Below are 25,338 nucleotides of genomic sequence, written 5' to 3' on the forward strand. Positions count from 1 at the left end.
ATCATAGAGGATAAAGCCTCTATCTGTTGGACCTGAGATGAATGGACGAAAACACTGCACCCATTTGCATCTGATTCTCTCATTTGTTTTTCGACAAACAAAACACTCAAAAGATTCAAAAGATTTCATATTATATTCACAGGAAATTAAATTACAAGAGGAACCAAACACATTCGATCCAGCACACTTCTGAAGTCCCCTTTAACATAAAGATGTGTTGTACGTTACAGCGGACAGAGTGGTTGGTCTCGACACGATAGCCAAGATGTCGGACAGCTCCATGCCGAGTGCCTCAAAGACCAAGAAGGGAATGTTCCGCACAGTGGGACAGCTCTACAAGGAGTCTCTGGCCAAACTCATGACCACACTGCACAACACGCAGCCCAACTTCGTCAGATGCATCATCCCCAACCACGAGAAGAGGGTAAAGAGAACTGCAAACAACTACTATTTAACAATAGTATCTCATATGGCAAAGATGAAGTCTGTCTGACACAGTGAGGAAAAACATCATTAATGTGGGTGATAAAATAACGTCACGTTGTTTTAGAGTAGGACAGTACAGTGGTGTAGTGATCAACACTGTCATCTGTTAGCTATTGTGAAAGGCTGGTGACCTGAACCCTGTGTGCTTGTGAACGTCAGTAGGATAAGCATTTCAAAAAATGGATGTAGAGGGAAAAATAACTTTGATCTCATAGCACAATCAAACAGTATTTGCTATTCTGTTACATTTATGTATTTCTGAATACACAAAAACAACACAACGTCCACATGTATTTACCAGCAGTCAGTCAGTATTGAGGGAGTTATGTGTATGTTTTTCGTAAAACCAAGTGTATTAAAACTGAAATCCTGTTCTCCTCAGGCAGGGAAGCTTGATGCTCATCTGGTCCTGGAGCAGCTGAGGTGTAATGGTGTGTTGGAGGGGATCAGGATCTGCCGACAAGGATTTCCCAACAGAATCGTCTTCCAGGAGTTCCGCCAACGGTGAGTGGGATCTGATGGCTAACAAACGTCTTAAAGTGCTACTAGATGAATCATGTTTTCAAATCTAGTTAATAATATTGCTGCAAAGATTTCTGACCATTTTAAGCTTGATATATTTATGTGTCCTCACAGTTATGAGATCTTGGCTGCTAACGCTATTCCCAAAGGTTTCATGGATGGTAAACAAGCCTGCTGCCTCATGGTAAACTTACTACAAAACCCCAAACAAAGAATTACAATCATTGCAGTCACACAGATATTTTAAAGGTGTGTCTATAGTCTTACTCTTTGTGACTCATTAACACCTCATTTTCCTCACTGATCTCCTGTTTGCATAGATCAAACATCTGGACTTGGATCCCAACCTGTACAGGATTGGACAGAGTAAGATCTTTTTCCGCACAGGAGTGTTGGCCCAGTTGGAGGAGGAGAGAGATCTGAAGATCACTGTGATCATCATCGCTTTCCAGGCCCAGGCTAGAGGCTTCCTGGCCAGAAAGTACGAATATAGGAGCCTCCTCACACATACTTCACCCTCTAATAAACTGTACTGTCTGTGATGCATTATACTGCTCACAAGTTCAGCATATCTAATCTTTTAGACTGTATTTGGGACATTTTCAATTTAACTGTAGAGAGGGTTTCATATTTCTTTGTTCTTGCTGTTTTAATCACTATAAATTAGAATCTAGAACACTTTCTATTACATTATGCATCACATGTTGCTTTTACTGCTGTATTTTTAAAGGGCATTTGCCAAGAGGCAACAGCAGCTCACAGCCATGAAGGTGATCCAGAGGAACTGTGCTGCCTACCTCAAACTCAGGAACTGGCAGTGGTGGAGACTCTTCACAAAGGTTAGCTGCTTATTCGTGTAACAATATGACAATACACCCCTGTGCTTTAGGCTTTCTTCTTACTTTTTATTACCCTTGACAACCATGTTACAATTGTGATGTTGCCCGTTCTGCTGAACCACAGGTCAAGCCTCTGCTGCAAGTGACAAGACAGGAGGAGGAGATGAGTCTGAAGGAGGAAGAGCTGCAGAAAGCTAAAGAAGTAGCTACCAAGTTTGAAGTTGAGCTGAAAGAGATCTCCTTGAAACACACATCGGTAAATCTGACATATTTTTTGCTTTCACTGGATGTCACAGCCATGTAAAACTGCCTCAAAGTGTCAAATTTATGATCTTTTTCATTGGTTACTTAATACAAGAGTGCTAAATAAGAACAAGAAGGTACTGTAAGTTCTCTACCAGGAATCTACTGATAATGAAGCCAAATCTTTTCCTGTCTGCTTGCTCCAGGTTTTGGAGGAGAGGAATGCACTGCAGGAGCAGCTTCAGGCAGAGACAGAGCTGTACGCTGAGGCTGAGGAGATGAGAGTTCGTCTGGCGGCTAAGAAGCAGGAGCTGGAGGAGATCCTTCATGAGATGGAGGCGAGGCTGGATGAAGAGGAAGAACGTGCTCAGGCGCTGCTGTTGGATAAGAAGAAGATGCAACAGCAGATGCAGGTCTACACATCTGTGTCTTCCTTATTGTTTCCTACTCGCTGTTGTTTTGTTGCTACTGTTGCTTTTAAGAATTTCACTTTGCTTATTTCCACATTTAGCTACGCATACTCTGACAATGTGATGAAATTGAAGCAGAAACTGAAGGTTGGGTCTTTGAAATGTAGGAATTGGAGGAACATTTGGAAGAGGAGGAGGACGCCCGTCAAAAGCTGCAGCTAGAGAAGGTCACCTGCGAGGGAAAGATCAAAAAGCTGGAGGATGACATCCTGGTAATGGAGGACCAGAACAACAAGCTGCTGAAGGTAAAACTGGAAAACAGAAAAACCTCACTATTGTTCAGTCGCTGACTAAGAGACTTCCTGTGTCAAAAAATGTAAATATCACAGATTGATGAGCTGCTTCATGGTGTTTTGTAGGAGCGGAAGTTGATGGAGGAGAGAATCGCAGACTTCAGTGCTAATCTGGCTGAGGAGGAAGAGAAGTCAAAGAACCTCACCAAGCTCAAAAACAAACACGAGTCCATGATCTCTGAATTAGAGGGTAATCATCTTTTATGCATTGTCATGTATTTAACACCCTCACACCATTACTGATGTCACACCTGGAGCGGTACTCTATGAAATGAATAGATTTATTCTAACCGTTCCCGCTCTCCTGCTCTAATAGTCCGCTTGAAGAAAGAAGAAAAGGGTCGCCAGGAGCTGGACAAGGCTAAGCGGAAGTTGGAGGCAGAGTCAAATGATCTACAAGAGCAGATAGCTGACCTGCAGGCTCAGATCGCCGACCTCAAAGCTCAGCTCGCCAAGAAGGAGGAGGAGCTACAGAACGCGTTGGCCAGGTAAAGCCCCTAGAAGTTACATTAGTACCTGTTTACACATTTGATCTTCAATGCATCTAACTCTAAATCTATCTAAAGTGTATGCTGCCATGTTCTGTATACCACATCAACTTTGAATTTCTTGGATGTTTGTAACCTCTACTATGCTCACTAGTATCTTCCTCTGTCCTTAATCTTGTTCATCTCAGGTTAGAAGATGAGACAGCCCAGAAAAACAACGCTCTGAAGAAGATCAGAGAGCTGGAGGGACACATCTCCGACCTGCAAGAGGACCTGGACTCAGAGCGGGCGGCCAGGAACAAGGCAGAGAAGATCAAACGGGACCTCGGGGAGGAGCTGGAGGCCCTCAAGTCTGAGCTGGAGGACACCTTGGATACCACTGCCACTCAGCAGGAACTAAGGTTAGTCACACAATACTAAAATTTCCATTACATTTAATGCATTTAACTCACGTTCATACAATGAATATTAAATCACCAACACTGTTTTTAGGAACTATTTGTAACTAAATAAGAGTATTTAGTTAGAGGTGTCAAATGTTTTAGTGTTTAGTAATACAGATTCCATTGACATGAATATCACTTTATTTGGGCGATCTGCCAAAGAAAATGACAGGAAAAGACAAATACCCTGAGAAAACATTCAAAGCAGCAAAAAAAGCAATTTCTCGTAAATGGTTACAGGCCGATAAGATTTGTGGCTGGTGGTTTGCATCTGCACAATAGAAGCTTAAAATCCCATTTGCTTATCTCTCATTGTTTTTTTGTTCTTTCTTCAACATAAAAAGACAAAGTCCACTATGAACCATATAACATTTGTAATATTGATGTGAACATGTTAATATGCTGCCAAAATGTATTTTATTGTTGAAATCTTTTTGCTGTAACTTTTGAAAAAAAAGATAGTTAATAAAACTTGAAGTAAAAAAAAAAAAAACATGAGTATAATCCATCCACCTGCTCTGCAGAGCCAAACGTGAACAGGAGGTGACCCTGCTGAAGAGAGCCATCGAGGATGAGAACCGAACCCATGAGGCCCAGGTCCAGGAGATGAGACAGAAACACACCCAGGCTGTGGAGGAACTCACAGAGCAGCTGGAGCAATCCAAACGAGTAGGCCTGCATTATTTCATACAGAGTTTTAAGTTCTTAGATGTTGTTGAACTTTCCCTTCTTTTCCTGTCTCATCTAAATGATAATAATCTTCCACTTTCTCTCTTCTGCTCAGGTCAAGTCCAACCTGGAGAAGGCTAAACAGGCTCTGGAGAAGGAGACGTCAGAATTGACCATGGAGGTGCGCTCACTGACCCAGGCCAAACAAGATGGCGAGCACAAGAGGAAGAAGTTGGAAGGTCAGGTGGCAGATCTGCAGTCACGCTTCACCGACAGCGAGAAGCAGAAGGCTGAACTGGGAGAGCGCTGCTCCAAGATCACTGTAAATCATCACCTACATCAGCAAAAAAATACCACACATATATGCTCAACGTGAATGTGCAAGAAACCTCATCTTTATCTTCCTACAGGTCGAACTGGAAAGTGTGACAAACCTGCTGAATGAAGCAGAAGGCAAGAATATCAAATTGAGCAAAGATGTTAGCAGCATAACCTCCCAACTCCAAGACACACAGGTAACCCAACTTTTAGCAGAACTTTAGGAGTTGTACTATGTTCCCCATACAGGTTACATGCAATATTTCCTCTGATAATTTGATCTGGTGTGTTGCTACAGGAGCTGCTGGCTGAGGAGACACGTCAGAAGCTGCAGTTCTCCACAAAGCTCCGTCAAGCAGAAGACGACAAGAACAGTCTGCAGGAGCAGCTTGAAGAAGAGATGGAGGCCAAGAGGAACGTGGAGAGACACGTGTCCACCCTCAACATCCAGGTAAGAGTCACTCATTAACAGATTATGTAGGCAAGTGGGACATTTTTAAGATGTTACTCTTGATCTTAAACATGAACAACTGAAAAGACGTATCAAACTTGTGCTTAGTAACCCAAAAACAAAAGCAAGATTCCTCTTTTATCGTCTGTGACTGACACAGTCTGTCTGTGTTCTGCCTGCAGCTCTCTGATGCAAAGAAGAAGCTAGAGGAGATGACAGGAAACATTGAGCTGCTTGAAGAAGGCAAGAAACGTCTGCAGAGAGATTTGGAGGCTGCCAACACCCAGTTTGAGGAGAAGGCCTCCGCATACGACAAGTTGGAGAAGACCAAAAACCGTCTGCAGCAGGAGCTGGAGGACACGCTGATGGACCTGGACAACCAGAGACAGAACGTGTCGAACCTGGAGAAGAAGCAGAAGAAGTTTGACCAGGTCAGATAAATCACAAAGAGATACTGCTGTAGTATGAACTCGGCATCATTACTGGTAAGACAAGTTAATTACAGATTACAATTTTGATTATTACAATTTATTACAATCAACACCAAAAAAAGTTAATAAAACTATTTTCAACAACTGCCACATAAAAGAAAGATTATGGTGTTTTGAAGGATAATGGGAAAACTAATATTAATTGAAAGCTGGTAACACTTCTAGGGTTTATTTTTTGTCAGATTTCACAAATGTTAACTTTAGTGTGTAGTGTAGCATGTTGCATTGAAGCTACAAACATCCGTTTATCGGTGGTTATTTGTCCTGCAGATGCTGGCTGAGGAGAAGAGTATCTCCAGTAAATATGCAGATGAGAGAGACCGTGCTGAAGCTGAGGCCAGAGAGAAGGAGACCAAAGCTCTGTCCCTGGCGAGAGCTCTGGAAGAGGCCCAGGACTCCAGAGAGGAGCTGGAGAGAGCCAACAAGGCCCTGAGGATGGAGATGGAGGACCTGATCAGCTCCAAGGATGATGTGGGAAAAAATGTTAGTACATCACAGAACAGAGAGTCACACCTCAGACTGTTAACATGGAATCATCAGTAGATTTTTAGGCTGAAGGTCCACAGTTTCACTCATATAATTGGTTTAGTATTCCAGTTAATTTGAAAATATATTGATGGCAGGTCCACGAGCTGGAGAAGTCCAAACGAGGCCTGGAGGCCCAGGTGGAGGAGATGAAGACTCAGCTGGAGGAGCTGGAGGACGAGCTGCAGGCGGCTGAGGATGCCAAGCTGCGTCTGGAGGTCAACATGCAGGCACTCAAGGCCCAATTCGAGAGGGACCTACAGGGACGCGATGAGATGGGAGAAGAGAAGAAGAGGCAACTGGTGAAGCAGGTAAAGAGGCATAAAAGCTACAATATTCCTATATGATCTGATCCACCACCAGAAAACAATGCAGCAGCTACGTCAGAAGTCTAAGTGTTGGTGCACACTGATCGCAGGTTCGTGAGCTGGAGACAGAGCTGGAGGATGAACGTAAACAGAGGGCCCTGGCAGCAGCAGCCAAGAAGAAACTGGAGACAGACATGAAAGATCTGGAGGGACAGATCGATACAGCCAATAAGGGACGAGAGGAGGCCATCAAGCAGCTCCGTAAACTTCAGGTAAGAGTGAATAAATGTAAATGCTAATAGTTAATGAGAAATTAATAAGAATAACATATACGAACATATAGATTTGTTATATGTATGTTGTTTTAATAAACTTGCATATATAAATGAAATATATATTGTTAACATATATGCTTGCAGCATGTTATACCATATAAAAATGAATCATGGATGTTTTTAATCTATGTACATATACAGATTTTACTAAGAGTATTTCATATATATTATAAACTTATATCTTTATATATGATTTTATGAGATAATAATATATCCCCTTATAGGTGACATATATGGCAACATCACTCTTGATATAGAGACATATATGTCATATATTACATTTCTCTCTGGGATGTTACCTTATGGTCAAGTGCTCTGGTCACAAATACTGAGTCACTGATATCAATAGACATGGAAAGTGCTAAAAAATTTTTTTTTTTGGACATGATAAGCGCTAAAAACTTGCTTACACAGAGCACGTGGCTGCATCAACCAACAGGTCAGATCTGGCCTCAGTGCTCTAAATATAAATAGATCACAGTCTGATGCTGATGGTCTCAACTCTCCTTGTTTCTCTCTGTGTCTATTTCTGTTTCTCTTCCTCCCTCCAGGCTCAGATGAAAGACTACCAGAGGGAGTTGGAAGATGCCCGTGCTGCCAGGGAGGAGGTGCTGACTACCGCAAAGGAGAGCGAGAAGAAGGCCAAGAGTCTCGAGGCTGAGCTCATGCAGCTGCAGGAGGTAACACTTTAGATTCCTAACAAGGCAGAAACTTGTTTGAGAGCAGAGGCTTGAAGTAAGGAATTCATCTCTGATCTGTTTCTAGGACCTGGCTGCAGCTGAGAGGGCGAGGAAGCAGGCGGAGGCCGAACGAGACGAGCTGTCTGATGAGCTGGCCAGCAACTCCTCTGGAAAGTGGGTGGAGAGTTCACGCTGTTGCCTTTGTCTGTGATGTGAACATAGAAAAGAAAATGTGATTACATTTGATTTCCACTGTGGCCCCTGTGTTCAGGTCAGCCTTGGCAGATGAGAAGCGTCGTCTGGAAGCGAAGATCTCCCAGCTGGAGGAGGAGCTGGAGGAGGAGCAGAGCAACATGGAGATCCTCAACGACAGGCTGAGGAAGAGCTCACAGCAGGTGACCAGATTGGTGCAGCCATACGAGTCCTCACAAGGCTCATGAAGTCCGTGGGCCTTGTCCCTCTCGTGCCTTCCCAGCGTCACGTTAACCGCATATATTCCCTCCACAGGTGGATCAGCTGAACAACGAGCTGCAGACGGAGCGCAGCACCTCCCAGAAGAACGAGAGCGCTCGGCAGCAGATGGAGCGCCAGAACAAGGAGCTGAAGGCCAAGCTCCAGGAGATGGAGAACCAGGTCAAATCCAAGTTCAAGTCCTCCATCTCCGCCTTGGAGGCTAAAGTGGCACAGTTGGAGGAGCAGCTGGAGCAGGAGAGCAGGTTGGGGACAAGGACACAAACAAAGCATTATGTCTGATAAAAAAATATATTATATAAGTTGTTGTTAGGTGTTTTCATGTCATCACACACACTTAAATCCATCTAAAAGTAAAACAAGGAATTAATTTACCTGTTCTGATATTGTCTGTATCATTAACATAAATACTACTTATCGTGCACCACCGTTTATTCACGGTTCATTTAAAAACACTGCTTTCACTCTTCTTTATTATTGTTTTGCTTTTGTTTCTTTAAAGACGTCAGTTTAACTTTTATTCCTCATTCACCTTGAACTCTTCTGTCTTTCCTCAGGGACAAGCAGGCAGCTGCCAAGAGTATGCGCCAGAAGGACAAGAAGCTCAAGGACCTGGTGATGCAGGTGGAAGACGAGAGAAAACAGGCAGAGCAGTACAAAGACCAGGTTCGATCCCTTCATGCACTTGCACACAATCGTGTCTGCAGACAAGTACATGTGTCCAGTGCACAGGCATGTTTTGGTATCAGAGGGGGGTAAAGCCTTTGTATTTTCCCTGCTCACTCACCAGGCGGATAAGGCAAACACTCGCATGAAGCAGCTGAAGAGGCAGCTAGAGGAGTCGGAGGAGGAGTCTCAGCGCGCCACAGCCGCCCGCAGGAAGCTGCAGCGGGAGCTGGATGAAGCCACTGAGGCGAATGATGCCATGAGCCGCGAGGTCAACTCTCTCAAGAGCAAACTCAGGTAGGACAAAGGGCCGAGGGATCTTTCTATGTCTAGTTACTTATCCATGGATTGTTTTGTTTCTCTTTTTTATAGCAACTTTATTCCTGTGAAGCTCCAACACTGCACAGATTCCACAAAAGGAAAACTAGATTATTAAACGCTCTATATCCTGAAGACAAAACAAATAACTGACAGGGATGTAAACAAACATTTAAAATAGGGCTGCACAGTTAATTGAAATATAATTGAAATTGCATTGATGTCCAAGTGCATCAAGTCCACTTTTAGCTTGTTTTAACAAAAATCACATCATCAGTGTTATTTTTTTTCAGTGAAAATAAAATGCAAACGTGACCATTCCAACTAAAATCATGTCTCATTTCATAAATTTTTTTTTAATATCATGCAGCCCTAATTTAAAGCATTAAAGATTATTTAGTTCAGTGGATTTAACTTTACTGAACACAAAACAAAACAATCATGTCCATCTCTATTGCAGAGGCAACCCTGAACCCAAGGAGTAACAGAGCAGGTACCTCTGCGCCTAAACGTTACCCCATCACCATTTCTATATTAACTTACTGTAACCTTTCATTCCCCCATGCACACTCTTAATGCTGTCATTTCTTTCATTGAGCCTAACTGAGAGAAATATGGCTCATTGGCCACCAGAGATTTACTTGGAAAAAAACAAGAAGCTCAATACTGAGTCAAGTTGCACATTTGGTTTCTATTATGCTTATTTCCTGGTGGCCATATTTTTCTCAGTGCTTGGTTTAATTGCCATAAACCAAACTCATTTTCCTGAGCCAGGGGTTAAATGAGTTACAAAGATAACCAGCGTGCTTAACCTGTAACCAAAGCACAACCTGTACATCCCTCATCAATCCTCCTTGTAGTGTGCAGCACCTGAGTGGTTTTCCAAAAAAAAAAAAAAAAACCAAAAACCATAACCACCTCAGAAACTGCCACATAACCACTCCTCTCACTCTCATGCTGTGTTTGTGTTTGTTTGCGTCTCTGCCTTGTGTGTCTATGTCTGTGTCTCTGTGGCCTTTTAGGCGTGGAAACGAGCCCTCCTTTGGCGGCACACCTCGGCGTATGGGTGGAGGCCGAAGGGTGGTCGAGGATGCCTCAGAGGAGGAGGCCGACTCCCAAGGCGACTTCAATGGAACAAAGGCCGCGGAGTAAAAGACAGATAACGTCAGATAACCAGATATCAAAATTACCCACCAGGGCAAGGTCTGCCACTTAAAACAAAGAATAACTTCAGAAGCCTGTTATGTTATCTAGTTCTTCCACACTTCAAAATATATATTTTCTCCCATTTCCAGTAGTGTACTGATCTGTCTTCTTGTTTTAGAGCACCTTTTCTTGACACAAACAATCAGGAGGACTTGGTTTCAACTAGGGGAGTTGTTTTGGTGGCTCTGCTGATGTGTGATTTGCGGTTCCTTTTATTTTATTTTTTTAATTTACACTGTTTTGTACTGCACTGAATGACTGATACTTTCTTATGCAAGGTTTTGTACACAAAAATAGGTGCCTCTAATTACCACGCTAAGTTATCAGCGAAACCTCGGGGTCTCCACAATGAGTGACCTTAAAACTTAAGGCAATGTAAATCTACAGATGTGTAACTATTATCAGCGACTGTCGTCCTGTTGCCTGTGACTGCTGTTAGTGTTCCAGAGCAGCACTGAACTGGTTCATCAGAGTGGCTATGTAGACAGATTTTTCTACACCCAGTCTGCTTCCAATCAGTGCTGCCACCTGTACCCCAGTGAACGAATATTTAGCTGTTAAACATTTTCTAAAGTCACAGATTTATATTATTTGCACCTTTCCTGTGCCCAGATGTGTTTAGATAATGTTTAGTCCAGTAATAACAGAATGTTTGAGGGCGAAAAAGGTTTAAGTTTTGTTCCAACTATAAAATCATGAGCCAGATGTCAGTATTGGGCACTCAGCAGCACTCACGTCTTCATTTTCAATATTTTTCCTTTGTCCAGATTTACTGTACATGTTAAAAACGCCGCCAATCACCCTGAACTAACTCATTCTCATTTTTCCAATGTTATATGTAATCAACTGATGTTTACATGACACCATTTGTATCTATTCATTGTTGAACCACCTGCACAAGAAATAAAGATATTTAAAAAAACGAAATAGCTTTGATTTCCTCCTTTTAATGTTTCTGTCTTGGTCAGTAACTTCAGAGATCAAACTGAATCATCACAACAGGACATGATTCTCATCCGTTCAGTTCAGTAGAAAAAACAACTGCAAACCAACAGGATAAAAGCTGGGTAGAGAACCTCAGGCACATACAGTTTTAAGTCCAAATACAGAAGCAGTCGCAGAGGTGCCACATACAAACAAACACCCAGTACACAGTGATCACACATTACAGTTACAGTTAGCTCATGTTAGTCTGAGGAAGGTTGGACAGCAAAGAGGAGCAGGAACTGCATTTCTCATCTGTATACATTTAATTCCTACACACAGGCTACGGTGCAGTACAGAGCGGTGACTGCTGTGGAAATGTGGTGTTTAGATGTGTACTGAAATATCTGCTTGATGAGCTGCTGGATGGCAGTAGTGAGAACTCCAGATTAACCAGAAACATTTCAGGGAAAAGCTCAGGCGTCACATTAAAACTGTTAATCACTATGTACCCATTCACACTATCTCTTACTAAAAGGCAGGAGAAGGGTATTCAATATATGCTCTATATACCTACACAAATAGAGTAACTGTGCTTATCTTTGACCTGTTAAACTCTGTTATTGCTTTGTCTTTTCTCCCCGTTTGCCCGCCACATGGTCTCACACCTATAGAATTATTACTATACATTCAGTAGTGCACATGTGCCAATCTGAAGTCTACAGTCAAGTAAAATAATCTTAGTAAAAAAAGTTACTAACACTAGATCATAAACCTGCAGCATGACAAATCTTATCTCTGAGGCAGAAAACCTACACCTAACTCTTCAGTTAGAAGCCTTACTCACCGGTAAATAACTAGTCTGTTAAAACAAGCCTGTGCAATGGCAGGAAGGAGGTAACAGAAATGACCTGGGCCACTAAACTGAATTTGAAAAACTACTGTGTGAACCTGCTTAAACCAACCTAAAGCAATATGACATTTCCTCATTTTTAGAAGCCTGCTGGCATGAGGAATAAATCACCGATTTCATTTATTTGAACTATTACAGCAAAGCGATGCTTACAAACTGAAGAGGTAATAACAACTGATGAAGGCAGCGATGGCTAAAACATCAGCTCGTGGCAGCAACTAATTCATTATCTACTACGTTTTTTTGTAACAGTGGAGAATCGAGGCAGAAAAAAAAAAAAATTTTCATCATTGTCTCCAGCCCCTCCACACCAGTCTTTGTGACTAATTGATGTCATACTTGATTAGAACTACATTATTCAAGCCCATAGTTAAAAGACTAAAGAACAAAAATAGACTTGTAAATGAAATTACTAATAAAATTTTAACATGTCATATCAGGTTTACAAAAAAAAGTTTGATAGTTTTTTCCCCATTTATCACAGCTTTGGTTTGGACTTGGTCATAAATACAATATTTGCTCATTTGAACCTTTTTTTTTTTTTTTTTTTTTTTATGAATGACACTCCAGGGTTTTGGTCCCTATACCAGGGTCACTTCATGTGGCTGTTATTAATAAACAGTAACTGGCCCTAGTTTGGGTCCCTACTTCAGTCAATTAATGGGCAAGTGCAACAACCACCTTAAATGCGTTTTCTGGGAGCAGTAATGTTCCAAAAGCCCTGTTGTGCTTGATCCATCACAGAAAGCATATCAGCTGACACAGACTAACTTTTTCAGATGCAACCCACCACAGCGTCAAAGATACAGTAGGAGATGAAGTGTGACCAGTAGGTTCTGCATTCCTTGATTTCATACAAGCTGTAGTAGTGCTGCTTCCTATGATAGATATGGTGTGATACTAGCCTGAGGCAGCAGAAGTCCATGCGCTCATTATGTGGGGCATGGAGCAAGGAAAGTGGCTTTCTTGTTCCAACAGTTCAGCAGGACTCGTGGCAACAAGGGAAGACAGCTCAGTTCATAGTCCCATTGCTGTAGTCTATTAAGAGGGAGGTGAGAGGGGGGAGGTGGGTCAGGGTGAGGTTACTGAAGGAGGGAGGTGGCTCATCTTCTTTTTGTCTCATAGCAGGATCTTAACTCCTCCCTGTGGAGACTGGGCACCCTGGGAGACCCCTCTTGGAGGAGCTGGTCCAAACTCTAAGCGCTTCACTAAACTGCAAGACAAGATGCAGCGCATACACTCATTAACAAACCTTAATTTATCAAGTCGAAATACTTATTCTTCCCAATATTTGTTGACTTCTACAGTGAAACAAAAACAAAATGATGAAAATGAAATTATGCAGTAAAAATGTTAACAAATTTCTGTATGCACAAAAGGTTAGAGATCAAGTGGACTGAAATGACTCAGTTTGTATTATGGCATTACGAGTATGCAGATTTTGTAGTTTACATCATAAAATGACACAGCTGGACAGTGGATGCAGAGGGACTGAACAACTGGATTTGGCTCGAACAGGTTATCTATGTAAACATGCCATCATTATTTATTCAAAGATTCCTGTATTTTTCAATACATGGTCTTATTCTCTTAATTTGTTTGATTACAGCATTACAGCCTATGATCAAACATGCACACTTGTACCTATGTACCTATTAAACCCAAAATAAAAATTAAATACTTCTAAGCAAGAAAAAAAACTGACTTCTGTGTAGTTATTGATACAACACAAACATTAGTTTTTCCATTGGTCACACTTCAGACTTTGCTGCCGGCTTTTTCCTCACCTATCGTACTGAGGAGGGGGGCTCATGCTGGTAGTTTGGACCTCAGGCCCTGCTTCTACACCTGAAGGACTAGCAGGACCAGCTGGAAGTGCCGGTCTACTAACAGACGTGTCGTACACAAAGTCTCGGCAGGATGCCAACTTGGACTCCAGATTCTGCCAGGGATTAAAAAAAAAATATCATCAGTCAGCTCGAACATGCAAAATCCAAACTAGTAATCATACTATTCGATCAATTATTAAATCTCTTACTCCAACTTTTCTCAGCAGCTCCCCTACGATGTTAAGTGCAGATATTCTAGCAGAGGTAGTGAGGGGAGTCCCTGTTAGACCATCACCTAAAACAAAACCAAGGTGAGCAGGTAAACACACAGTATATTGACACAAAGTCGGTGTATTTACAGAATAGTTACTCCTGTGGTAAGTTTTTCAATTCACCTCGTCGGATGCTGGAAGCAGGAGGTGTGACAAATGAGCTGAGGGGTTTGGAGGGCGTGACAGGGAAGGATGGGTTACCAGCCAAGGAGCACGACAGATCTGCTCGATCTGTGTCTTTGCCCAGGCTGCTGGACGGACGTCTTTCCTTCTGACGCACAGCCAGCTCCTGGCGAAGATCTGCCACAGAGAAACATACAGATACAACTGTGAGTAAGCTGTTTGTTAATGACCAAGATTCCAGTGCCATGTGTTAAAAAAACAAAACAAAAAAAACAACAACAAAGGTTTCCACTACATCACTATATTCAGTTTAGTACAAATATTAAATGACAGATTCAAAAGTACCTGGAATAGGGTATCCATTATGTCACAGCAGCTTTGTATTAATACAGTGGATACATTTGAAAATCAATTGGTCTTCACCACAGAGTAATAGTGTCCTGTAACACCGAGCCGATGTCAGAGACTCAGCTCAGTAAAAGATGGCAATGATAAAACTGGCTTTTTTTTCCCTTTGCACTGCCATTGTCAGCCTGGCTTTTTGTGGAAAATGACAGTAAAAGCAGAGGCAAAAAAAAGAAAAGGTGTTATGAGTCGTCACTGACTGCCTCCATCACAAATTCACCATGCTCTTTCAACTGAAAAGCCAGTGATTAAAGTCAACTAGTACAAACTTTGGCAGATGCACAACTCAAATGATAAGCCACATATGGTCAGCCACTGACCCTTAACAACAGCGCAATGGGACTTGATGGCCAAATGGATCATGGAAAGTGGATCTCATGTTCAATGTTTAGAATAAGATTTTATTTGTGGTGTTTGCTGAAAAGGAGGGGGGTTCCCTTAAGTTTGTAAACACTCCACTTTGCTGTTAACACTGGTCCAGACCTTTAGAGTTTATTTATGTGGATTGAGGAAGTAAACATTGAGCATCGGACTTAATGAATTAAAATTGTCCACTTGCTCGAGCAGTCGATATTGACAAGCAGCTATAAATTCAAGATTCAAGATTAACTTTATTCGTCATTTCCCTGGGTATTTGCATACATGGAAAGAAATGAAAGATTGTTTCTCATCAGCATAGTGCAGTGCAATTTAAAAAAAGGCATAAATAAATAGAGTTAGATTAGTTAAATTATCAATCTCTCAAAACAGATCTAAAAACAACCATTCAAACACAAACAATCAATCTCTACAACAGAACTAAAAACAATCAAACATTCAGACACACCCTTAGCAGCCAAGCTCACAAAGAATTTGTGTTTGCTCTCTCTGTGCACTCTCTGCAAAGTGCAGTTTCAGACAGCAGCTACAAAAGATTTTATCCATTTTAAATAGTAAAAAACATAGAAAATCATATGCAAATAGCAATGTTGATGCTGAGGAAGGCAGCCACGAATGAATCAGTGTATGTATGTCAAAGTATATCTAACCAATATCAAATGAGCTAAAACATATAAAAACACCAGCTTAGACCTTTACATTTCTAAAGCCCCTTTTACACTTGACAAAAAACCTTCCAACACCTGCTGTCATCTGGCTTTTGTCATCAACGTGAAACGGTACGATTGGCATTCAGGCCCAGGTAAAAAGACTATGCAGTAATCAGACATTTATCAGCTCCAGCTGCAGTGATGTAAACATGACACCCAGGTCCACGCACTACCACTGACCTGCCACCTGCTCAGCACAGTGCTGAAACACTGCAGCCACACGTTCAACTGAGAGTGAGCTGCACTCGGGCTTGTGCTCAATAAGTTTTAAAAATACCAGACAGTGTCTCACACAGAGGCTTCGACATTAACATGAGCATTTATATTACCTGGGGGTCAGATGCAGTGGATCCATTTCACCCATCTGCACTGCTGCTAGCAGCTCACTCTTTCTTTATGAAAATATTCTCACTCCTGTCTGTGTCTGTGTGTGTGTGTGCGCTCTGTAACTGCACGCAATGACATTGCTTCCTGCAGGTGTGTTCTCTGAGTCCAAACAGAAAGGCAAACTCCTCTAGCAGTGTGTAAGGACGCCTTCTTTTTGGGGGGGCTCACCCACATCTAAAATATCCACTTATACATCCTAACTTTCGTGTAAGAAGGATATAATGAGGTCAGACGGTCCAGATGTATACTAGAATACAAGTATCCGTTAGATCACGTACAGGATAAACAGGAAGAATAAAGTCTTGAAGACAATGTGAGTGTACATTTGTGTGTATACCTCTGGCTTCGTCCTTGAGCCTCTGGACAGACTCGAGCAGGTTCTCCTTCTCATCCAGCTCACTTTCGAGAAAGGCATTCCTTTCAATGACTTGGTTCATCCGCTGCTCAAAGTCCTCCAGAGACATGATGGTTGCCCTGGAACAAACAGAGAGGATAGGCGAATAAAAGTTAACAATGACTGAGTTTATAGGCTTATGCACCACAGTCAAAGTCAGCCAGTTAAACAATTGACAATTTAGTGAATTGGTGTGATAATGACGAAAGATTTCTTAGACACTGACCTTTTGGTTCTCTCCAGGTCATCATTTGACTGCTCGAGCTCTCTGATGTATTTCTGCAGGTGATCTCTAACTGCTCTGGTTGCTGCCAGATCTTCCTCCAGGTTTGAGATGTGCCTCAAAGCGTCAGAATGCTGGGACTCAAATTTTTCCTGCAAACAGCACACAGACATCAAATTAACTCACAGTGACAATACCAGTTTTGCTGTGTCATGACAGATTATTAGCCGCTGCTGCAAGCACATTTTAAAGAGAGGATCGGTGTGTCATGTTAGGCACTGGCTACGGCAAAAATCTCATAGTTCTTTCTCTACTTCCTTTCCCCCTCAACAACCTCAGCAATCAGAAGTTTTTGGCACAATCCTGCTTTCACTTCTTCCACTGATGTTCTCTTACCCAGTGGACCATTGAACAAAAATAGCAATCAGCTGCTTTATAGCTAGGGCAGCAATTTTGCTGGTGGCACTGGCAATGATATGCTGAATTTGGGCTGGCTGAAAACCGTCTGTGAAAGTGGGTGTGTCTGTCTGTTAGCTTCTCTGTCTTAGAGATGATTCAGTAACATCTCTATCAGTAATCACTAACTGGAGCACCAGAACACTGCCCAGCTCTGTAGGGGCTATGGTCTATTTATAATCAAGGTGCTCTACCTTTATGCTTTCCAGTTCCATGCGAAGCCGGTTGTTGTCCAAAAGCAGCTCCTTGTTTCGACCCTCACACTGCTTCAGCTCTGTTTCCAGTTCTGCTTCATAGTCTCGACTCATCTGCTGAAACTCCTGCAGCTCCTCCTGAGACTCATCAGCCCTGATGACAAAACAATGTTTTTCTCCAAAATCAAGTCATAAATGTTTCCGTGCCATGATATGTATAGAGCTATAACACATGATTTGTATTGTTTAAAGTAGCTGGTTAACGAATAGTGAGTGCCTTAAAGTTCTTGCCTCATACTGGTACCTTTGCTGATGTCTCTGTGCCTGTTCCTTCCAGAAGCCCAGCTCCTCTTCCAGTGATGCAAACTTGTGTGTTGTTGGCTCTACCATGTCTGCTGTGAGTCAGGATGGCGGAGACGGGATACCTTACTACAAAATAAATCATATTAGAGCTTTTAATGCTGCCCTTATCTGCCATAAGGCCACGGACATCCTCATGATTGAAGACCACCAAACTGTTAACGTAAGCGAATGCTAACTACGTTAGCTAATATAAGTCACAGCCGCCATGAATTCTGTCACTGAATACGAAGGCTGAGACAAGTCATAACTACATAAATATGGTTTGTGTTCATTTCTACTGAGTAATAAAATATGAAGTCAGGAAGTGACAGCGTTGCTACTTTTTAAAGCTAATAGCGGTGTTGAACGCTGAACACACCTGGGCTAAGTTTTTCAGCTAAGCTAATGTAGCTAGCTAAGCGACTTAGCCAGAATGTGTTATCCCAAAACAACGATAGAGAGAATCCAAGCAGACTTACCTGAACACAAGGGGGCGATTAAAACATACTAAGGTTGGTGGAATGGATTTCGACACGAGGACAAATTTTCCGGAATGAGCAACAATTTCTGTGACTTAAAAACTAATCTCTTATTACGTTGTGTTGCAACGGTGCCTGACTCAACAACCGAATATAAACGAAGCTTCGGTTCTCGGATGCCATTGGACAATGCAGATGACGTAAAGCAAATATTAGCCAATCCTATCATTCAAGGAACTTGAAGCCGCGGAAGGCGGAGCCCCCAGAACTACTGTTCTCTGCTGTTATTTCAGGGAGCCAAGAGGTGATGAAGTTTTCACGCAAGCCAGCGGAAATTAAGAGTAACAATTTGGAAAAAGTAAAAGTAAATAAGTTGTTCTTGATTTCAGTTACAATTTTGTAAAGTTTTTCTAATATTTCTTCCACGTCATTTAGAGATAAAGGTGGAGCAAAATAGAAACACAACAATGCAATCCAATTCAAGGTGATTCACCAGTCCAACATAGTAAAGATCGAGTCTCAACTAAAACTGAACTTACTGGTCACAATTGTTTTTCCTGAATTCTACAAGCTTGATAAAGACACTGAAAAGAAATTAAATCACTTCTCAGAATAACATTCCTGTACATAATTGGGAATGGCTGATAATTGGAAGAAAGCAACAGGGAACTATTGTAGTAATGAGGGAGAGACACTGGAAAATCCCCGACATCTGGTATGATTGATTTTACTATGTGTGATGCTCATCTCATCATCCCCATGACAAGTTTATGAAAAAGTCAGGAAAACAGCAATTGTATATTAATGTTTAGTATTATACTGTATATATAATATTAGTATCTAAAAGTTAGTAATGAAATCAAATACCCCATGTTGGTATAAATGACAATTACATTCTTTATTGTATAAGGGCCCATGACAGCCTGGAGGGCCTTAACTCTGACAATAACTGATATCAACATTTTATTCCCCAAAAGAATATTATTTGATCATTTATGTAAAATGCAGAGCTTCCAGTTTATCAGTTTGGACAACCCAGTGTCTTGTTTTACTTACAACATGCACAAACAGTACACTGCAGTTGTTAACATCACACTTACACACAAATATTCACATGCTTTACAGTCCAGACAAAGGTGCTCCAGTAGTTCTAATAATACTGAACAATCTATCTTTAGTCTAGGTTTACTTTGGATGGAAACTATCACCGATTGCAACACATTCTTCCCTAGACTGTAAATACATCTAAGCCCAGTGTTCAGAAACCTTTCTCATTTTAACACCAAGAAGAAGAAGAGGGCTCCCTCACCTGGAAAATTAATGTACAGATTTCCATCCAAGGAACATGGCTTCTTATTATAAATAATGATTGAAAGGCATTTCAGATCCTGAGAAAAGTAACATGTACCACAGAAAAAAATGAAACATTCATATCAGAATAAAAGTCCTAGGGGTATTCACATATATTCAAAATAAGACATCAAAGAGGTCTAATGTCTGTGGGCCAAACTACACAATGTGTGAATGAGTATGGGCAACCTTAGTTTTTCTTTGTGGATTCCACTGCTGTAGGGTCAATGCACCAGCAGCAATTCAGGTAAAATTAAGTGCACAGGGTTTTCGTTCACTTCTGTTCCATCAAAGACTCCTCCTCATCATGTCAGTTATTTCGTAACAAGGCAGAGAGATCTGACGGAAAATAAAACAAATTTCGGTTTACATCCACAGTATAATCAATTGATTTCACTGTCGTTAGACTGTATTGTGATGCTAATTTCAGTTGGACAAAACAGAGTAAATGTGCTCCTTCACCTTAGAGGAATCATTCTTCAGCCTTATTTGTTTTTTTGTTGTCGTTGCGTGGGCATGTCTTCTTACTGTCCAAAACATCAGTCTTCACCTGACCCAGAGTTCGCAGCAGGCACATGGTGTCAAACCCCTCATCACCAGCCTCTTGCAATAACTCAAGCACCTGTGAATACATCATATTTACATTTACTCATTTGACAGACATTTTTATCCAATGCAACTTACAATCACTAATACTTCAGTGCAGTTGGAAACTTTGGTGTAAGTGCTAAGTACTACATCTATTTAATAAATGCAAGGAGATGAAGCAAAGAAGTGCACTGAAAGTGCATGGTAAGTGCTAGATAGGCATGTCAGGGTGTTAAAAGTGTTAAATGTGTTAGAATAAAACATTTAACTCCCTTTTCAAAGCAAAGGTAATAGCAAACAAGTGGCATATTTTAATCACCATACTGGGACTACAGTATCAGCTCTGGGACCCACCTGTAGACACTTAAAAGATTTGAGTTCACTCAGGTTCTCCTTCAGGAACAACAGATAGATACTAAGGTCATTGTAGAAGGGTGTGACCAGACCCAAAGCACCAAATCCTGGCAGCATCTCATAAGGCCGGAGGAAGCTCGAGCTCTGACATGCTGGCCCAACAGCAGTGTACACCACCAGTGGAGCAAGAAGCACATACACCCCCAGGTTGATGTAGCTGAGCAGCCTGAAGACACCCACTGCTACGAGCTTGCACTGGACAGCAGACGGTACCATGCTGTCGTTCTTCAGCACTCCGGTCCGCAGGTCACAGGGAAACTCATCGCTGAAGGAGGCCAGTTGGATGTAGTAGCCGAGGTAGAGGCAGGCCAGCAGGAGGATTAGCAGGGTCAGGCCCTGACAAGCCAGGTACTTGACCACGAGGGAGTGAGAGAAGCGCTTGGTCTTCAGATACTGCTCCACTAAAGGGTATTTGAAGCAGCCCTCAGTCAGGTCCAAAGCACTGCTACAGAATGAAGGCAGATGGGCATTTATCAGAATATCACAAAATAAAACAAGTTGACTTGATTTGCTGAAAAAACACAGTTAGAAACAGACAATATTTGACTGAAATAACCGCTTGGATCAAACTGTACTTTATAGGAGCTTTATAGGAGTTTTCCTTTTCAAAGAAAATATTTCTCAATCACCTATGGAAAACCCCCTCCCCTTATCTTATTTAATGCTGTTTTACTTTATTTTAAGCTATGTAAACCTATTCTATTAATAGTGATCTTAAAGCTGCACTAATCAATATTTTTTTTTGTATGAACAAAATGACTGTGTAATGTGAAAGGTGTCACACAGACACAAAGCCACTGAGAATTATCATGTGACTCTGCAGTTGTCCTCCGCTCTGCCAACCATTTTGGCATCATTCAGCTTACTGTTTGTTTGTTTTACAGATTGTGGTTACTTCACTGTGTTGGTTCAGTCTCACCACTCTCAGTGGAATTCATAAAGGCAGCAAGCAGCTGTTTTCAGCTGCAAAAAAACCTGCTAAACACACAGGATGAACAGGTTGGAGCGTAATGCTTATGTAATGTATCATATGTCAACACAATACTCTCAGGAAGCATTAAAAAGACTTTAGATTATAGCCACTGCTTTTTAAATAAATGTATTTGTTCAGGGAGGAAAACTGGTGGCAGGTGATTAAATGGTGTTTACCTCTGAGCTTCGTCAGGTGCATCCTTGCTATCTAAGGATGCCAGGTTCTTTGCCAGTCTGATGGCACGATTATAAAAGCGGTCCAGCTCCTCCATGATGAAGTTGAGGTCAGAGGAGAGGTGCGGAGCTGCAGTGAAACGCCAGAACAGGGCTGGGATGTACAGGAGGATGGCCAGTAGGAGCAGGATATATGGAAAGAACTGAATCAAGCACAGAAAGGGGGAATACAGAAGAGAAGAACAACACAATCAGATCAAGAGGACTAAAATCCATCTTAGCATCTAGCTTTTTTTTTTTAACTAATTGAGAAATGTGTAGTCTGAACTTCTCTCATTAGTCAAAGAGCTTGGAAAATATTATGAAACATAATGACACAGTTAAGTAAATGTGCATCTACAGCTCTGGGAGACATCCAAAGCTGCACATTTACAATTTTTTAGGATATTTAGGATATTTATGGATGTTTGGCCATTCTTTAATTGATTAATACTAGTCTTTACAGTATTAGGAACATCCCAATATACACATGATCAAACTGTCAGCACTCATTATTCTCCCTGGCAGTGTATGTTGAGGTAACGTCTGTACCTTGTGCAGCCATAGTGGGGAAGTGTCAGTTTGTTGCTGCACTGCAGCCCAGCAAAATGAGTCCACGTATGCGGCCTGTCTCCAGGAGAAGTTAGTGGGAGCAAAGCAGCTGATCTGGGTACCTGGATGAGGAAAGTGAAGAATCAGTCAGAACTGACAAGCATTTTGACAATTCAGCAAAAAGAAACAAACATAGCAACAATTGTCAGCTGCCCCTCCTCTGCACTCATGGCCTAATTTGTTGTCAGCATACTTTGTGTCAGTGATTACGCCATGCCTCATTATAGTGGGGGTACAATAGGAAATGTAGTCAGGCATGTACAATTCACAAATGACCCAGATACGCAACATTTCGCAGCACAGGACTGTGACATTTTAAGATCACAGATTGATGCTTTCAACAAACTGAGCACATGCTCACAACAGAAATTCAACTTTCTGGGTGTTTTCCATTTATGACATATAGTCCACCAACTATCAGTTATATCAACTATACTATCAGTCACAGTAGTATCAGTTATATTAAATGGCAGTGGGCTTTAACATGATGGAAGAACAGTTAATTCTGTCAACTGCTCCCTAACTCTTTAAAATTTAACAAAAGTGAAAATGATTTGATAATAGCCATAAGCATCTTCCATATGCAGGACATCTTTTCATATGCTCTTTTTGTGTAAGATGCTATTATTATTATTATTATTATTATTATTATTATTATTATTATTATTATTATCATATTTTTAAAAGTACTTATATTTGTCTTCAAATTGCCTTTTTTTTTTGTCTTAACATCAGTGAAAAAAGATGATCAGTTCACCAATACTGACAAGAGTGTCCAATCTTGCATTGTGATTTATGGGATGCAGGAAATGGTCTGATGAATTGCTTTTTCCCATTTTACATTATTTTGATTCGGCTATACTAGTTATGTATTTATTGTGTCTTGCTGCCACACGTCAGTCTGATCACCTCTCTGATGTTTGGTCTGATGAATGAAAACAAGCAACGCCCCCCGTCTGTGCAACAGGCCTCTTTCACTGAAGACATTTGGACATGTGGCAATAGGAAAAGCACAGGTGTAAGGAGTAAAACCAATGATGGCTGGACTCCATTTAGCCGCTTCAGTTTCATGTCTCACAGTCAAACCGTCAACACTTACTGGGGCACTTCAACAGAGACATTGATAATGTTATTAATAACATGACATGTGCTTTACTCACAATGACAAGTCCAAATGTCTGCTGTGAAAAAATTAACATCCACATCTCATATTCCTCAGTTTAGACTTTAGACCATCCTCTTCCTCTCTGTATCTCAGCTTTTGTGGTTGGTATAATGTATTTCATAGGGAAAATCAATGTAGGATTTTGGCCATAATGTCTTTGAGTCTTGAAAATACAATAAAAGATCTCTTGTGGCTTGCAGTGTAATGGATCCATCCTGCCTTAGTTTCTCTAGCAGGGCGTCGGTAGCAGCGGAAAACAACAACAGACTGCGGGCGTTATGACCCTTCTGAAGATTATGTAGATTTGTTACACTGCTGGTGGAGCAGAGCTTGTGTTTACACTGATGAGGGTGAGATGGAGACAAAAGAGTCTTTGCAGACAGTACATCACCTTCTGTTTCATTCTCCTGCTCTTTGCACTAACACCAATCCATATGGCGCCAGCTTATCTGTAGATAAGGGCCTGATTACAATAGGCCCACATGTAGAAAAGTTTGTCAGTATGTGAATCCCCTGTGCCCAAAGTTTCAGTCATCATTATCAGCAGCAGCAGCAGCACCTGCGGTATGTGGACAACTATGTCTGGGCGTGACAGAAGCAGAAGGGTGGAGACTTAAACCACACCTTCCCCAGCATTCACACCTCTCTCTTTCTGGACATACACTGAAACCCCTACATGCTCATATAGCACTGTCCCTCATCCACCACCGCATGTAAGAGTGGTTTTCATTGAAACAAATGTATTATAGGATTATAATGTAGCCAAGGGAGAGACAAAGAGGCTCCACCAGGATCTATGCTGCCTCTGTTTTTATACTACATGATGAAATTCAGAGGATTATCAGCTCAGATGATGGAGGAGATGGGGAGAGGGTGATCGCAATTTCTTAACAACTCACCAACTGACACCTCCTGAGCAAAAGCGAGCGAGATGAGAAACAAAGGCAGCCCCACCGCTAGAAACGTGACTATTTTGTCCACCGCCAGCTCCAGACGCAGCCCTTTGTACTTCGCCTCCGTGGGGTCCTTCAACAAAAAGTCGGAAAAAACGTACTCCGTGGCTACGTGGGCAATCGCCATGACGGACGGGAACAAAAAGCCGGTGTTGTCTGATAACTGATGGAAGGGTCAGTTTTCTTCTTAGTAAACCTAAAGCAAATTGAAAGAGTCCCCGCTGTGGCAAAATGTGTATAATGTATAAAACCACTGATCCGTTACTGTTTGCCCATCTCCATTCACTACTGGGACTGCTGGTTGAACCTGCTGTCACGTTATTGTACCCCGGACCCCCCCCCCCACACCCCTCCCACCCCCCCACACACAATAGGGTCCGGCCGCAGGGAGGAGCCGGCTGCCGGCCAACCGACAGGGGGCGCTGTGGAACTGCTAAGCGCACCTTAGCCCGCAAAGTGAACACAAGACAATTAAATTATATTTATTTATTCAAGTAATTTTAGTGATTCAATTTGTTTTAAAATTAACAGTTAGTTCTGGCTCTAGTTTATCTCTGTGTTATTGTTTCAATTAGTGGCGGAGGAGGCAACATGTGTTAAATAGATATATGGTGTTCGGGGGGAAAAGCCCACCTTTTAGAGTATTGTATGATTATATTCTAGAAAGGGAATTATTTCTGATGCATTTGGTTGAGGTGGGGTTAATTTTAGTCATGGTTCAATCAGCAACAAAGAATTATTCTATAAAGTTATACTGTATACGTTAATGCTTGTTTTGAATGAAAATCAACAAGTAACCAGCTGTGAAATTTAGTGGCAA

General features: G+C 41.6%; 3 protein-coding genes across 6 annotated transcripts in view; 1 reads left to right on the forward strand and 2 right to left on the reverse strand.

The window, feature by feature from the left end:
* myh11a (myosin, heavy chain 11a, smooth muscle) overlaps window positions 1–11,144 on the forward strand; it is a 31,762-nt gene extending 20,618 nt beyond the window's left edge. For 2 of the 4 annotated variants that reach the window (XM_071503242.1, XM_071503241.1), the window contains 27 exons: window positions 231–424; window positions 869–990; window positions 1,123–1,192; window positions 1,329–1,489; window positions 1,739–1,847; window positions 1,972–2,103; window positions 2,297–2,503; window positions 2,668–2,805; window positions 2,920–3,043; window positions 3,170–3,341; window positions 3,530–3,742; window positions 4,309–4,453; window positions 4,569–4,775; window positions 4,864–4,968; window positions 5,070–5,222; window positions 5,405–5,653; window positions 5,984–6,196; window positions 6,337–6,549; window positions 6,657–6,818; window positions 7,433–7,561; window positions 7,647–7,735; window positions 7,833–7,956; window positions 8,069–8,277; window positions 8,590–8,698; window positions 8,823–8,995; window positions 9,477–9,509; window positions 10,039–11,144. In XM_071503242.1, the coding sequence (XP_071359343.1) occupies window positions 231–424; window positions 869–990; window positions 1,123–1,192; window positions 1,329–1,489; window positions 1,739–1,847; window positions 1,972–2,103; window positions 2,297–2,503; window positions 2,668–2,805; window positions 2,920–3,043; window positions 3,170–3,341; window positions 3,530–3,742; window positions 4,309–4,453; window positions 4,569–4,775; window positions 4,864–4,968; window positions 5,070–5,222; window positions 5,405–5,653; window positions 5,984–6,196; window positions 6,337–6,549; window positions 6,657–6,818; window positions 7,433–7,561; window positions 7,647–7,735; window positions 7,833–7,956; window positions 8,069–8,277; window positions 8,590–8,698; window positions 8,823–8,995; window positions 9,477–9,501 (3,947 nt within the window). In that variant the 3' untranslated portion in view covers window positions 9,502–9,509; window positions 10,039–11,144. The remainder of the gene's footprint in view (window positions 1–230; window positions 425–868; window positions 991–1,122; window positions 1,193–1,328; window positions 1,490–1,738; window positions 1,848–1,971; window positions 2,104–2,296; window positions 2,504–2,667; window positions 2,806–2,919; window positions 3,044–3,169; window positions 3,342–3,529; window positions 3,743–4,308; window positions 4,454–4,568; window positions 4,776–4,863; window positions 4,969–5,069; window positions 5,223–5,404; window positions 5,654–5,983; window positions 6,197–6,336; window positions 6,550–6,656; window positions 6,819–7,432; window positions 7,562–7,646; window positions 7,736–7,832; window positions 7,957–8,068; window positions 8,278–8,589; window positions 8,699–8,822; window positions 8,996–9,476; window positions 9,510–10,038) is intronic. The other 2 variants (XM_071503240.1, XM_071503239.1) reach the window with 1 other exon arrangement.
* Window positions 11,145–11,149: 5 nt separating this feature from the next.
* LOC139635788 (nuclear distribution protein nudE homolog 1-B-like) lies at window positions 11,150–18,399 on the reverse strand. Its single transcript, XM_071503244.1, has 9 exons — window positions 18,252–18,399; window positions 17,735–17,859; window positions 17,431–17,584; window positions 16,784–16,932; window positions 16,501–16,637; window positions 14,284–14,460; window positions 14,098–14,183; window positions 13,847–14,001; window positions 11,150–13,272 (listed from the first exon to the last, which is right to left on the reverse strand). The coding sequence occupies exons 2-9, from the start codon at window positions 17,818–17,820 to the stop codon at window positions 13,179–13,181; spliced, it is 1,038 nt and encodes a 345-aa protein (XP_071359345.1). The 5' UTR covers window positions 17,821–17,859; window positions 18,252–18,399; the 3' UTR covers window positions 11,150–13,178.
* An 873-nt stretch (window positions 18,400–19,272) lies between these two features.
* On the reverse strand, window positions 19,273–24,854 carry LOC139636036 (pannexin-1-like). Its single transcript, XM_071503700.1, has 6 exons — window positions 24,465–24,854; window positions 22,341–22,462; window positions 21,753–21,952; window positions 20,544–21,048; window positions 20,064–20,223; window positions 19,273–19,940 (listed from the first exon to the last, which is right to left on the reverse strand). The coding sequence occupies exons 1-5, from the start codon at window positions 24,643–24,645 to the stop codon at window positions 20,074–20,076; spliced, it is 1,158 nt and encodes a 385-aa protein (XP_071359801.1). The 5' UTR covers window positions 24,646–24,854; the 3' UTR covers window positions 19,273–19,940; window positions 20,064–20,073.
* Between the last annotated feature and the right edge of the window lie 484 nt (window positions 24,855–25,338).

This window comes from Trachinotus anak, unplaced genomic scaffold (genome assembly GCF_046630095.1).
Source record: "Trachinotus anak isolate AG129_WGS33_773 ecotype Australia unplaced genomic scaffold, CSIRO_AGI_Tana_v1 ptg000019l, whole genome shotgun sequence".
NCBI lineage: Eukaryota > Metazoa > Chordata > Actinopteri > Carangiformes > Carangidae > Trachinotus > Trachinotus anak.